Source organism: Ichthyophthirius multifiliis (assembly GCF_000220395.1).
Source record: "Ichthyophthirius multifiliis unplaced genomic scaffold scaff_1120509249657, whole genome shotgun sequence".
Classification (NCBI taxonomy): domain Eukaryota; phylum Ciliophora; class Oligohymenophorea; order Hymenostomatida; genus Ichthyophthirius; species Ichthyophthirius multifiliis.
This window is the reverse complement of record NW_004087493.1, coordinates 47,632-60,790: the sequence shown is the minus strand read 5'-3', so window position 1 is coordinate 60,790 and position 13,159 is coordinate 47,632. Positions and strand designations below refer to the sequence as shown.

General features: G+C 17.5%; 2 protein-coding genes across 2 annotated transcripts, besides 25 other annotated features; both read left to right on the top strand. All coding sequences in view use genetic code 6, as the record gives it.

Moving 5' to 3' along the window:
- Nucleotides 1–314: 314 nt before the first annotated feature.
- Nucleotides 315–362: a microsatellite.
- Nucleotides 350–384: a microsatellite.
- A 287-nt stretch (nucleotides 385–671) lies between these two features.
- Nucleotides 672–720: a microsatellite.
- Nucleotides 721–766: 46 nt separating this feature from the next.
- Nucleotides 767–837: a microsatellite.
- Nucleotides 838–953: 116 nt separating this feature from the next.
- Nucleotides 954–1,012: a microsatellite.
- A 44-nt stretch (nucleotides 1,013–1,056) lies between these two features.
- Nucleotides 1,057–1,102: a microsatellite.
- Nucleotides 1,103–1,157: 55 nt separating this feature from the next.
- Nucleotides 1,158–1,183: a microsatellite.
- Nucleotides 1,184–1,240: 57 nt separating this feature from the next.
- Nucleotides 1,241–1,275: a microsatellite.
- Nucleotides 1,276–1,450: 175 nt separating this feature from the next.
- On the top strand, nucleotides 1,451–8,835 carry IMG5_020720 (ubiquitin carboxyl-terminal hydrolase family protein, putative; the record flags this gene model as incomplete). Its single annotated transcript, XM_004039464.1, has 8 exons — nucleotides 1,451–1,786; nucleotides 1,834–2,058; nucleotides 2,254–2,661; nucleotides 2,730–4,479; nucleotides 4,608–4,834; nucleotides 4,961–5,405; nucleotides 5,517–5,936; nucleotides 6,041–8,835. 8 exons carry the CDS (start codon nucleotides 1,451–1,453, stop codon nucleotides 8,833–8,835), a joined length of 6,606 nt encoding a protein of 2,201 aa, XP_004039512.1.
- Nucleotides 2,175–2,245: a microsatellite.
- Nucleotides 4,455–4,533: a microsatellite.
- Nucleotides 4,455–4,541: a microsatellite.
- Nucleotides 4,482–4,568: a microsatellite.
- Nucleotides 4,515–4,590: a microsatellite.
- Nucleotides 4,842–4,945: a microsatellite.
- Nucleotides 5,974–6,021: a microsatellite.
- Nucleotides 8,684–8,736: a microsatellite.
- Nucleotides 8,687–8,750: a microsatellite.
- Nucleotides 8,836–9,101: 266 nt separating the features above from the next.
- Nucleotides 9,102–9,187: a microsatellite.
- Nucleotides 9,161–9,204: a microsatellite.
- Nucleotides 9,205–10,152: 948 nt separating this feature from the next.
- Nucleotides 10,153–10,208: a microsatellite.
- Nucleotides 10,168–10,208: a microsatellite.
- Nucleotides 10,201–10,256: a microsatellite.
- Nucleotides 10,257–10,907: 651 nt separating this feature from the next.
- Nucleotides 10,908–10,957: a microsatellite.
- On the top strand, nucleotides 10,946–11,617 carry IMG5_020710 (profilin family protein, putative). The gene is made up of 4 exons (XM_004039463.1): nucleotides 10,946–11,115; nucleotides 11,179–11,248; nucleotides 11,306–11,418; nucleotides 11,476–11,617. The coding sequence occupies exons 1-4, from the start codon at nucleotides 10,999–11,001 to the stop codon at nucleotides 11,614–11,616; spliced, it is 441 nt and encodes a 146-aa protein (XP_004039511.1). The 5' UTR covers nucleotides 10,946–10,998; the 3' UTR covers nucleotide 11,617.
- Nucleotides 10,948–10,979: a microsatellite.
- Nucleotides 11,618–12,400: 783 nt separating the features above from the next.
- Nucleotides 12,401–12,456: a microsatellite.
- Between the last annotated feature and the right edge of the window lie 703 nt (nucleotides 12,457–13,159).

Here is a 13,159-nt window from a genome sequence, read left to right as displayed (position 1 = left end):
ATTTTTTTTTTTTAAATAGTAAAAATATTATTTTAAATTTCGTTTTTTTTAAAAAAAAATAAAAAACAAAAATAATATTAATTATTTTTTTTTAGTTTATTTCTATTATATAAAAATATATATATTTTTAAAGTTATTATTTTTCATTTATTTAATATTAAGAAAATAAAAATATAAATATAATTAATTTTAAGAAACAAATATTTATTTTATGATATAAAAATATAAATGAATGTACGTACATACACTCATTTAAAAAAAATTATATGTTTAAGTAAATTTTCAATATACGATATATTTAATTTTAGATATTTTATATATATATATATATATAAAAATATATAAAATATATATATATATATTTTATATACTATTTATTTTATAATGTTTTTATATTCTTTTTTATTTATTATCTATAATATTTTTTTTTTAAATAATACAATTTTTAAATCCCTTTTTTATCTTATTTTATATTAATATATATCATAATCGGAATAACATATTTATATTATAAGTTATTATTAGTTTTTAAATTTACAATATTTAATAGTTTTCTTATTTAAATAATTGTGTTTACAATATACATATATAAATTACATTTATATATTTTTTATTTATTTCATATTTTAATGTTTATTATTAATATTTTATATTATCTTAATTATTTAATTAATATAAATTTTTTTCAAAAGTATATTAAATTTTTTTTAATGGAATATTTTTTTTTTATAAGTTAATGAAATCAAATATCTCATTTTAATTTTTAAATTATTATATATTTTTATTTAGATATAATTATTTATTTATTTTTATATAATTTAATTTTTGTTTGTTTTTTAAATTAATAAATTAAAATTTTCTTAATATTTAATTGATAATATTAAGCAATTTGTTTTTGAATAAAAAAGCATTTTATAAAATTTAATAAAAAATAAAATACTAAAAGAAATTATATATAAAAAATTTTTTAATAATATATTTAAATTTTTATAAATAATAAAAGAATTTTTATTTTAAATTAAACAAATTAATAATATAAAGATTAAAACAAAATTGATTTTGAATTTTTATAATTTTAATTTATTAAAATTTTAATTTTTATTAAACTCTAAAATTTCATTTTTATAAAAAAAGATGTTTATATATATAAATTTTTGATATATATATATATATATATATATATTTTAATATATTTTAATTTGTTAATAAATTTATATTCATTAAATATATTATTTCTATTTAAAAAAAAAAAAACAATAAAAAACAAAAAAACAAAGAAAATCTTTATACAAGAGAAATAGTGATAATAAGAAAAAAAATAAATAAAAATAATTAATTATTTTAAAATAAATAAAAAAAAAAAAAAAACAAATAAATGGCATAAATAAATAATAATAAGATTATTGAAGATTTACAAAAATATAATTAGGAATTAAAAACTAATTTTAATATGTAAAATTACATAAAGCTAAACTAATATTTAGATGTTATGGATAATTCTAATAATTGGTGTGTAGGAAAAATAATTTCAATTGAATAAAATTAATTATATATTAATTTTGATGGATGGAAAGAATCATTTAATGAAGTAAAACTTTTTATTTATTTATTTTTTCAAAAAAAAATAATATTTATATTTGTTTTGGAAATCAAAAAAAAGAAACATTTTGTAAATTCTAAAAAAATATTGCCTTTTAGATCAAAAACATAACCTTATACAGGGGCAAAAAAGTAATCTTAAAGAGATAATTTTATATTTGAGAATTAAAGAAATAATATAAATTAAGTTAGCAATAAATATATGTATTTATATATATATTTATATTTAAAAAGGAATTAGAAAAAATGATGAATCTTTAATAAAATAATTTCTAAATAGAAGACACTTATCAGTTTATTTAATATGTTCGTGGAAGTTTATTTATTTTAGGAGATTCAATATTGACTTATTAAAAAGCTTTAAATAAAGAAGACATGAAACTTTCTGTTGAATTTTTTTAAGTTTATATTTCTTTTTTCTGTAAATATCTTTAAACTATTCCCTAATATCTACATTAAGTAAAAAATCAACTATAAATATTTTAATATATTACTTATTCATAATTTTTTATTTATATTTTTATAAAATTTAATAAAAAATTATTTTCGCTCAATTTTGTATATTAATAAATCATTATATATAAATATATATATAAATATATATATATATAAATATATATATATATATATATATATATATATATATTTTAATAGTATATTGAAGCGAATAATTTGAATACAAATTTATATTTAATAGCCCCTTAAGTATGTTTGGTTAGTGCTTATAGTGAATTATTTGAATTGTTATTAAATATACTTGGCGAAAGAATCAGAGGAAGAAGATATTATAGTTAGAATTAATTTTGTTTGATTTAAGTATAGGAACCATTTGCAATTAGAAGTAAAGAATCATATAATAATTAAATGGATTAAATAATTAATTTTATTAATTGTTTTGGATCAAATAATGGGTTCGATCATTTAATTAATTTAATAAATTGGCAAGAAAATATATATAAGACGCCTTTAAATATCATTGTTTATATATAGGAGGTGATGAATAAATGTATTTAGCTAATGCCTTCAAGAATTTAGAGAATGTATTTAGATTTATATGAGAAAGTAATAAAAAATAATAAAAAAAAAAATTCTATTTTCGAAAAAAATAATAAGTATATTAAAAATATTAGAGTATTTTTCAAAGAATCAGCAAAATTTAAGATAAGGAAATGAAAGATATAGATATTCCAAAAGTAAGGAATGTTTTAAGGAATCTATTACCCAGAAGTACCTATATTCCTAATGAAAGGGAGATTTTCGAGGCTGTGGATAAAGCCGAGATTTAGTTTGCTTTAAAATTGTTGAAGTGTTAGTATTTAGAGAAGAAATTCGCAGGAATAGTCTAAATTAAGGAGATTATAGAGCATGTTTGTTAGTAATATGGTGGAAAAATTCTATAATAGTAGTAGTAAATATAAGAAAATATTCAGTCTTTTAAATATATGAATAAAGAAAGTCTAAAGATGATTTTAGAATAGGAAGGGCTTTTAGATTTTTTATTGGGAGAAAATTATTTCCATCCAGAAATATTTAAGAAGTCTTTACATATTTTTGTTTTTATGGCTGAAATAGGAGGTCTTTAGAAAAAACATATCGAAAATTTATGGAAAATCACTGAAAATAAACACGAGGCAGATCTAATGGCCATTTATGAGGTTATTATAAGCCTTAGTAAGGTGTTAAATGTGGAAAGTTTGGAGTATTTGTTTAAATAAATGAGTTTAATTAAATTCGAAAAATATACGGATTTAACAATTAATTTATTGAAGGATTTTAGTTAGAATGCCGGGTTAAATATGCAGTATTAGAATAAAAAATAAAAAATTTAGTCGGAATTCCCGAATTTCGGACTCGAATTTCTATGGGAAGCACTTTAAGACTAAAATAAGGTAAATCCGAAATTAATTCATAATATAGTAGATTGTTTATGCTTTTTATTGAAAAATAGTAACTTGAAAGAATAATATATTTAAATGAGCTTTGAAAATGTTAGAGATGGGAAAAGTGTTTGCTAGAGTATTTAGGTTATTATTTAATTACTCAAAAGCTATAAAAATTCGTCCGTTTTTAATAACTTTTTGGAGGATACTTAATAGAATATTGTGGTTAAATTTAATAAAGAATTCTATATTTTGGATTTATTAGTGAAGGAGTTCGAATGCTATTATTAAAGTGGGTAAGAATAGATGGGGGGAGGAATTTAGGGAAAATATACACATGAATAGAATGTGGATATTCGATTAGAACTTATTTAGATAGTAAGTAATGCACTTTAAGGGAAAAAATGGGAAATGAATATTGAATAGGTAAAAAAATTATGGGTAGTGGTCGAAAAAAAGAAGCTTTTGAAGTGGATTTTGGTAAAAAATGGATAGAAAAATGTAATTAATGAACATTTATATGTATAGTTTGTTGAAAAAATATTATTAGAAAAGGAGTTGATGAAAGATTATAATATTGATAAGGAAAGTTATGAGTTTGTGAGGCAGTTTTTGATAGAATGTAATATTAGGAATGGGAAAAGTATAGAAATTAATTAAAAAAATGTGATTTTTGTAATTAAACATGAGAATATTATTGGAAAAGAGTTTTTTTGGAATGTTTTACTATTTTGTGAAAATCAAGAAGTGTTAAATTTTAATAACTAGTTTATTCCAAATTTTTATGTCAGAAAAGCCTAGAAAAGCTCTGAGTAAAAAATAAAACTATGGAAACTTTTTATAAATAAATGTAAAGATATTCTTTAAATGTAAAACGTTTAGTTTAGAGTATAGTTTAATATTGTTAAAATGGTTAAATTCTTTTTGTAAGAATTAGAAGGGAAGATGTACTTTGATATAAAGAGTTAGAGCTTATAAATATACATTTAATTAGAAAAATGTAATATATATTTAAATAAATTAATAATTAAAAAAATATATATATTAAAATATATATATAATAATATATATATAAATATATATATATATATTTATATATATATATATATATGTTTTTTTATTTTTTAGAAACTAAAACTAGAATCATGCTTAATTTAGATAATAATATAAGTATATTGCATTTAAGAAAAATTATAGGCGAATAGTTTATTATTTAGAATAAAGATTTTGATTTATTTATAGAAGGTAAAAATTATATTATATGTAGATATTAAGAAGAAGAATATAATATATAAGCTTTGGTTTTTAATGATTTAAAATAAACTATTATATCAGCTATTAATATAAAAGATAATGTATTAAATATATATATATATATATATATATATATATATATATATATATATATATATATATATATATATATATATATATATATATATATATATACATATTATTATTTATATTTTTGAATTATATAGAATCAAGACTTAGTAGATTTAATTTAATTCAAATAAGAATTAGTAAATGATTCTTTTGGAGAATTATTATTTGAAATGTTATCATAGAACAATTAAGTTGAGTTGATTTAAAATATATTGGAAACATTAAATAATTTACCTAAAATTTAAAACATAGTTAAAAAGATAGAAAATTTAAACTAAGTTAATGAGCTTTTTTCATAAAATTGCTATTTAAAATTATAGTATTGTCTTTTAATTATTTAATAGTATTTTTTAGAATAAGAAAAATGGTGTAAGCTTTTTTTGAGCAAAAACGGAATAAAGCATCTCATTAATATTTATTAAAGTATACAAAACATCAACTCTTAACATTTCTTTAGTTAGCCCTTTAATTTATATTGCTTATAGACCCTTGCTGAGATCATTAACCATTTCATAATGCAAAATTATGCGAATTAATCAGGTTTTTTTGTGGAAAATAATGAGAACTTTTTATAAAGATTGGCTTAGAATGCCTTTTTTTTCATTGAATAAGTACTTTTATAAGAAAGTAATACTAAAGGTTAAAATAAAGGGTATTTATAGTAATTTTTAAAGAGTACAATGTAACTTATTATAAGAATTTTCGAAGAAAAAGAGGAAGTTGTGATAGAATATTTAAGCGAATGTAAAAAAATATTGGAGTTTATAGTGATATAGGGATTATTAAATGTTGATGATAAAGGTTCAAGAAAAGAGATTAAAAAAGGACTTCAATAAATAGTAGTATTAGAAGAAAGTAAAGAAGGATTAATTTTATTCGAAAATTTATTAAATTAATTAATTCTAAAAGAAAGTTTTGGAGATTTTTTAGGTATTTATAAGGAAAAATGTATTTAGTTTTTTGATTTTTATGAATTTTTATTAGATAAGATTTCATAGTATGAAAAATTAGGAGATTTAAAATAAAATAATTTGGTTTAAATTTCTTTGAAAATCATAGAAATTATTAAAAGTAAAAATGTTTTAGAAGAAAACAATAATGAAAGTAAATATATATATATATATATATATATATATATATATATATATATATATATTTTATTTATTTTTTTCAAGAAAATTAACTTTTAAGAGGAGCGTTTTAAATAGCCTTGAAATTATTAAATATATAGGAAAACTTATTCCAATATATAGAAAATGATGTATGTAAAAGTATTATTTAAGACTGTTTATTTAATATTCCTCCTAAATGTAAGTCTCTGAAAACCAGAAATGCAGCATTTAAGGTTTTAGTGAAGATCTAAAGCAAAAATATGTAAAAAAATCCTATTTCGGACCCTAATTAGTATATTGAATAGTTCTTAAAAAGTGGTTTTTGGCGATAAAAAAGTCGATAAGAATGGAATAAAAGGCAAGAAATTGAAAAAAACACAAAAGAATATGTCGGTTTGAAAAATTTAGGTTCTACATGTTATATGAACTCTTTATTCTAGCAACTTTTCATGATAAAAGAGTTTTCTCAGAATTTATTAAAAATAAGAAAAGAGGAAAATAATGACAATAATAATACTTTATTTTTTTTTAACTAAATAATGCAGGCTTTGAGTTTTTCATAAAGGCAATTTTATGACTGTAGAGAATTTTGTTTTTAATTCAAAGATTTTGACGGATAACCGACTAATGTAATGTAATAAATGGACGTCGATGAGTTTTTTAATACACTAATGGATAGATTAGAAACAGATCTAAAACCCCTTGGCTAAGAGTTTATTATAAAAGATATCTTCGAAGGATAATTAGCCAATGAATTAATTGGAAAAGGCTCAGGTTGTGAGCATTGTTCGGAAAGAAATGAATCTTTCATGGCTATTTCTTTACCCATAAAGAATAAAAAAAGCACTCTAGGGGAATGCTTGGATTCCTTTGTATAAGGAGAAATGCTAGATGGAGATAATTCGTATTTTTGTGAGAAATGTAACGCTAAAGTGCCAACTTTAAAGCAGTAAAGTATTAAAAAATTACCTAATCTGCTTATTATAGTATTGAAAAGGTTCCATTTTGATATCGAGAGTATGTAGAAGACTAAAATAAATGCATATTGTGAGTTTCCGTTTGATTTAGACATGAAATAATATACAAAATTGAATGAGGAGAATGAATAATATGGAAATGAATATTTTTAGTATAAATTAAGGGGAATTATTATACATCAAGGAACATCAGATTCTGGACATTATTATAGCATTATTTAAGAAAAAGAAGGGAATTGGATGGAATTCAATGATATGTAAATTTAGCCTTTTGATATTTAGGAAATCCAATAGGAAGGTTTTGGAGGTTTTGAGGAAAAAATAGATGGGAAATTTCAAAATTCCTAGTAAATTAATAAATTGTAATAATCTTAGTAATAGGGAAATAATTAAATTCATAAAAATAAAAACGCTTATATGCTTTTTTATGAAAGAGTTAAGTTCTTTAATTTTTAGAATGTTTCAAATTTATAAATGACAACCAAAAATAATCATTTAGATTTAAATGGGCTTTAGTATTCAGAAAATTATAAACTGCATTTAAATAAATACTTCTTTTCAAAAGATTTGTAAGAATATGTAGTCTAGTTAATTAAAATTGTCATAAATCAAAATTAAGAAAGCCTATAAACCTTGTAAATAAGTAAATTTGGATTCTTTTATTACTTCTTTGTGCTCATTAGGTCATATGATAAGTCTTAAATTACTTTCTTTAGACAATAATTGGCTCTTTTATTATAAAATAGTTATAGTTTATCCACTTGGCTAATTTAAAATGTCAATAACATCAATTTTATTAAAGAAATTTATGTCTAAAACCCTGTTGATGATATGAAGTGCATCACTAGTGGGCTTATTTTGTAAGGCTTAAAGACTGTTTGTGAAAAAGACGATGTTCTACAGTTTGAAGAGTTCGTTTAGAAAAGTTGTTTAGTTTAATTTGTAAATTTAGGCTTTTCAGTGTTAAATTTACATGTAAATGAGTCTAAATTACTTGATTAGTTTTTCCGTTTAATTTGCAAGGTTTAAGAAATGTCGAATAATGTAGGAATTTATATGTTTTAGAATAAAATTATTAATAGACTAAATGCGTTTTTTTAAGATCAGATTTTTGATAATAATAATGAGTTTTTGGGAAAGTTTACAGAATTCGAATTATAGAAAGGAAATTATTAAATTGTTAATAATTTAAATAATATAAAATCGATAGAAGAATTAATAGAATAAAGAGATTATTAAAATAAATTACAAAATATGTAGAAAAATTACGCTTCGTTAATAAAATTATGGTCTAATATTATTAGAATGAATAATTTTAATCCATCTATAGGAAAATAAAGCCCGTATTAAGCTGCCTTTTTATTAGAAAATAATCAAAATGTAGATATTGAATTGTATAAATAGTCAAATTTTTTGAAAAAAATAATCAGTTTATGTAATAATAAGTAGAGTAGAAAGTATTTTGCATTAGGAATAGGTCATATAAGCTTTTTAAATGTTAAATTTTAGGAAGGAATGTTAGATTGTTTAAAGGAAATTTATAAAGAAAGAAAATTTGATGATAAAGATGTAAAATTTTTAATGGTTTTATTAAGATATTTAGTTTAGGTTTGTGAAAATAATAATATTTAAATTTAAAAAATTGTTTTTTAAATAATGTAATTCTTCAGTAATAATCTTAAATATTATATATGTTCATCTATAGTGTTTGATGGTATAATAAAAGTAAATATATATATATATATATATATATATATTATATATATATTAATATATTTATATTTTTTTATATTTATTTATAATAGATTTATAGTTTAAGTAAGAATTTTTAGAAATGTTTAAATTCTTTACTAAATAATAATAAAGATATTGTTAAATTGATTGATAATTGGATATAAAATACATCTAATTTAGTTTAGAATTTAAATAATAGTTTATTACTTTTTAGAGATGAAAATAGGTAGTTTTAAATCGATTTTGGCTATTTAAATAAATAAAATATAGCAATTAAAGGTAAAGCAGAAGATAGATACAATTTATTTAAATTAATTAAAAAAAATGAAACTATTTAAACTTATGAATATGATTCAGATGAAGATTATTATGATAATATGAATATTAAATAAAATGATTTTATTGATTTTTTGTAATAATTATATATATTAATAAATATATAAATGAAAATATTAATATTTAGATATAAATATATAATAATATATATATTTTATAATATTAAATATATTTTAAATAAAAAATTTTAAATATACTTTTTAATATATTTATATATTTAAATATAAAAGATCTGGAGGAAAATATTAAACATATTAAGTAATAAATAGCGTAGGAGATATGTATTAATTATGTAATAATTAAAACGAAGAAAATAATAAAATTGTTAAATGGTACAGGTATGATGAAGATAGTTTTGGACCGGCTTATATAACTTCAAAATACTATTAAAATTATATTGATAAATTTCATTATGCATGAAGTTAGGTTAATATTTATATACCTAAATATATATATTTTAAAATATAAAAATATATATATATACATATATATAATTTTTTAATATTATTTTATTTTATTTAAAATAATATTATCAAATGATAAATATTGTATCTTTTATAAAATCTATTTAATATTTATATTTTTTTATATGTATAATTAGATTTTCTTCTTTTTTCTATATAAAAAATAAAATATTTACATATTATTAATTATATATTTTCTCTGTTTTTTATTTAAAATATTTTTATATAAATTTATTTTATATTTTCTTTTACTTTTATATATAATATTAATAATATTTTCTTATTAGATATTTATTTATTTTTTTTATTTTACTTCAAAAATTTAATCATTTTTTAATTTAATATGATATACATTTTTTTTTATATAAAATAATACATCATTATTAAGTAATTTTTGATATTAGTTTTATTTTGTATAACATTTTTTGTTATAAAAACGGATTAATTATTTTTAAGCTATTTTAAAAATTACATCTTTATATTTATATTTTTTTTTATAATTTTTTTAAAAAAATTTTAATTATAAATCTAATATCATTTTTACTTTTTAAGTTTTTAATTTTTATTATTAACAAATAAAACGAATCATGCTAAATATGAAATTTAAAAATTTATAAATATTTAATTTCAGTTGTTTTGTATATATAAATTTTTAATAAGTTTTATATTTATATTAAATAAAATATTTTTTTTATAAAAATATTTTATATATAACAAATAATATTAAAAAAAAATACTTAGAACAAAAAATACTAAAAAAGAAAAATAGGATATATTTTAGCTTAAATATCAAAATTTAGAAATTAAAATAACAAATATAAATCTAATAAATTATTGATAAATTATATATTAAAATTTTATTCTTAAAAATAGTTAATTAATTTATTATTAATTAAATATTTTAGTATATGATATTTATAATTAATTAAATTATTAAATTAACTGATTATAATTAATATATAAAAGATAAATACGTATTAATATTTTATATTTATTTAAATAAATTCTTAATAATTTTAAATATATTTTATCCACAATAAATTAAAGTCTATATTTTATAATTTTCAAAATCAAGTTTTTTAATTAAAAAAAAAAAAAAAAATATTATTTAAGATGAAAAATATTAACATTGTTAATTATATATATTTTGCATAACTAATGTTGTATAATTTAATAATATTATATTTTATATTAGAAAAAATTAAATCGTTATTTTCTTTTATAATTTGATGATAATATTTATAAATTAAACGAAACAATTGCAATCATATATTTATAATAAGATAATTTAAAAATATATATCTATTTTTAGAATTTAAATAATTTTTGGGATAAAAATTATTGTAAAATAATAAAAGAATAAAAAATATCTAAAAAGCAAAAAAGTTTTATTTAATATTAAATAAAAAATAATATAATTATATATATAAGAAAATAGATATATAAAATAAAATATAATAAAAATAAAAAAAACAAAAAAAACTAAAAAAATTAAATATATATAAGAAATATGTCAGGCTGGGATTAATACGTTGATTATCTTGTAAAAGACAAGATTTGTTAACATGGATATATAGTCGGAAAACAAGACGGTTTAATATGGGCTACTAATTCAGGACTTAAAACTGTAAACAAACTTTTTTAAATAAATATTAAAATTAATATTTATATTATATATATTTTATAATAGTTTAATACTTATGATGTTACTGTTGAAGATAAAAGCTATTCTTGTAATGAAGCTAAACTTTTAGTTGCAGGTTTTTTTTTTTTTTCTTTTATAATTAATTTTTGTTTATTTTTTATTAAAATTATAGCTTGCTAAAACAAAGGAGTTCCTACTGATCCTAATATTGGTATTAGAATAAATAACGAAAAATATTATACTGTTCATTTTGATTAAGATGCTGGTACTTGGTATCTCAAAAAGGTATTTATTTTACTTATATATATATATATATATAACTAATATTTAATTTTATTATAGGACAAAGGAGGTGCTTCTATTGCTATTACTAATTTAGCTTTAGTTATTGGTACTTTTTCCTTAGAATTAGGTTAAGTTCCCGGAAAGGTTAATGAAATTTGTGAAAAATTAGCTTAATCATTAAAAGCTAGTAATTATTGATAAAAGAAAAAAAAAAAAAGAATAAAAAATTAAATTATATTTACATATATAAAAATAAAATAATATAAAATATTTATAATTTAATTTGTTTTTTTTTTATTTATTAAATTAAACAAAATTTAAAGTAAATAAATTATCATATTTTTAATAAATTAAAATAATATAAAGATATATTAAATTAAATTTAAAATATTTATAATATAAAAAAAGAAGTTAAAACTTAAATTTTTTTTTTTTTTTTTTTTTGAAAAAAATAAAAAAATAAAATGTAAAACGAAATATAAATTAATACTTTAAATTTATCCGAAAACAAATCTGAGTAAAAATTTTAAAAAAAATAATAAACAAACACAAACAAACAAAAACAGATTTTAAATAAATTCACATAAGTCATATAGATTAAATAAAATTAATAACGAAGATATAATTTTATATGAAAAAACGTAAATTGAAGGACATATTTAATCTATTTAACCTTTTTATTAATCAAAAAATTAATAAAATCTATGCTACTTTTTATATATAATAACTTTAGGATTTGCCTATTTAATTTTTAAATGGAATATATAATGGAAAATAAAAATCTTATACAAAAAAGTTTCTATAGAATAAGCAGAGTGGTTATATATTAAAGGATCTGGTAAATAAATATTATATTTTAATATTTTTTAATAAAAATAAAAAATAAAAATAGGTGAACATACAGAATTAGTAAAATTAAATGAAGAATTAATAGATAACCAAAAACATAAAGTAAAAATAAAGAAAATAAAAAAAAAAATTAATATATATATATATATATATATATATTTATTTTATATATTTATATATATATATATAAGTTAGACAATAATATAAATTATATATTTATAATTTAAATTTATATAGAATTAATATTTATATATATATTATTAGGTTTTAAACTATCGATATTATAGATATTTTTTTGATGCAAATATATAAAAATTTATTCCTATTTGTCAATAAGTATCCTCATTTACCTATAAAGAGCTTTTATAATATCATCAATATGGATTATCTACATAATAATAATTAAAAACATTAAAAAAAGAAGGAGAAAATTCAACTTGGACTCCTCCTTTATCCAAAATTGGTATTATTTTAGGAGAAATATTGACTCCTTTTTATGTTTTTTAGATTTTTTGTATTATTTTGTGGTTTTATGAAGAATATAATATTTATGCTGTCATTATTCTTTTCGCAAGTATTTTTTCAATTACTATTGAATTACACGAGTAGAATTTAGACTACTAAAAATTAAAAAAACTAAAAGATTCCTCTAGTTTTCAGTAAACTTATAAAGTCTTAAGACCCGATATTTAAAATAAATATGAATATATAAGTCCTGAAAAGCTCGTTTTTGGTGATATTATTGAACTATAATAAAACACAGTAGCTCCATGTGACCTTATATTAATAAAAGGAAGTTGTATAGTCGACGAATAATCTTTACGTGGATAAGATTCTCCTGTTTTAAAGGCTGAAATTGAACCTATTTAATAATAATTTAGCGAAAACTAAC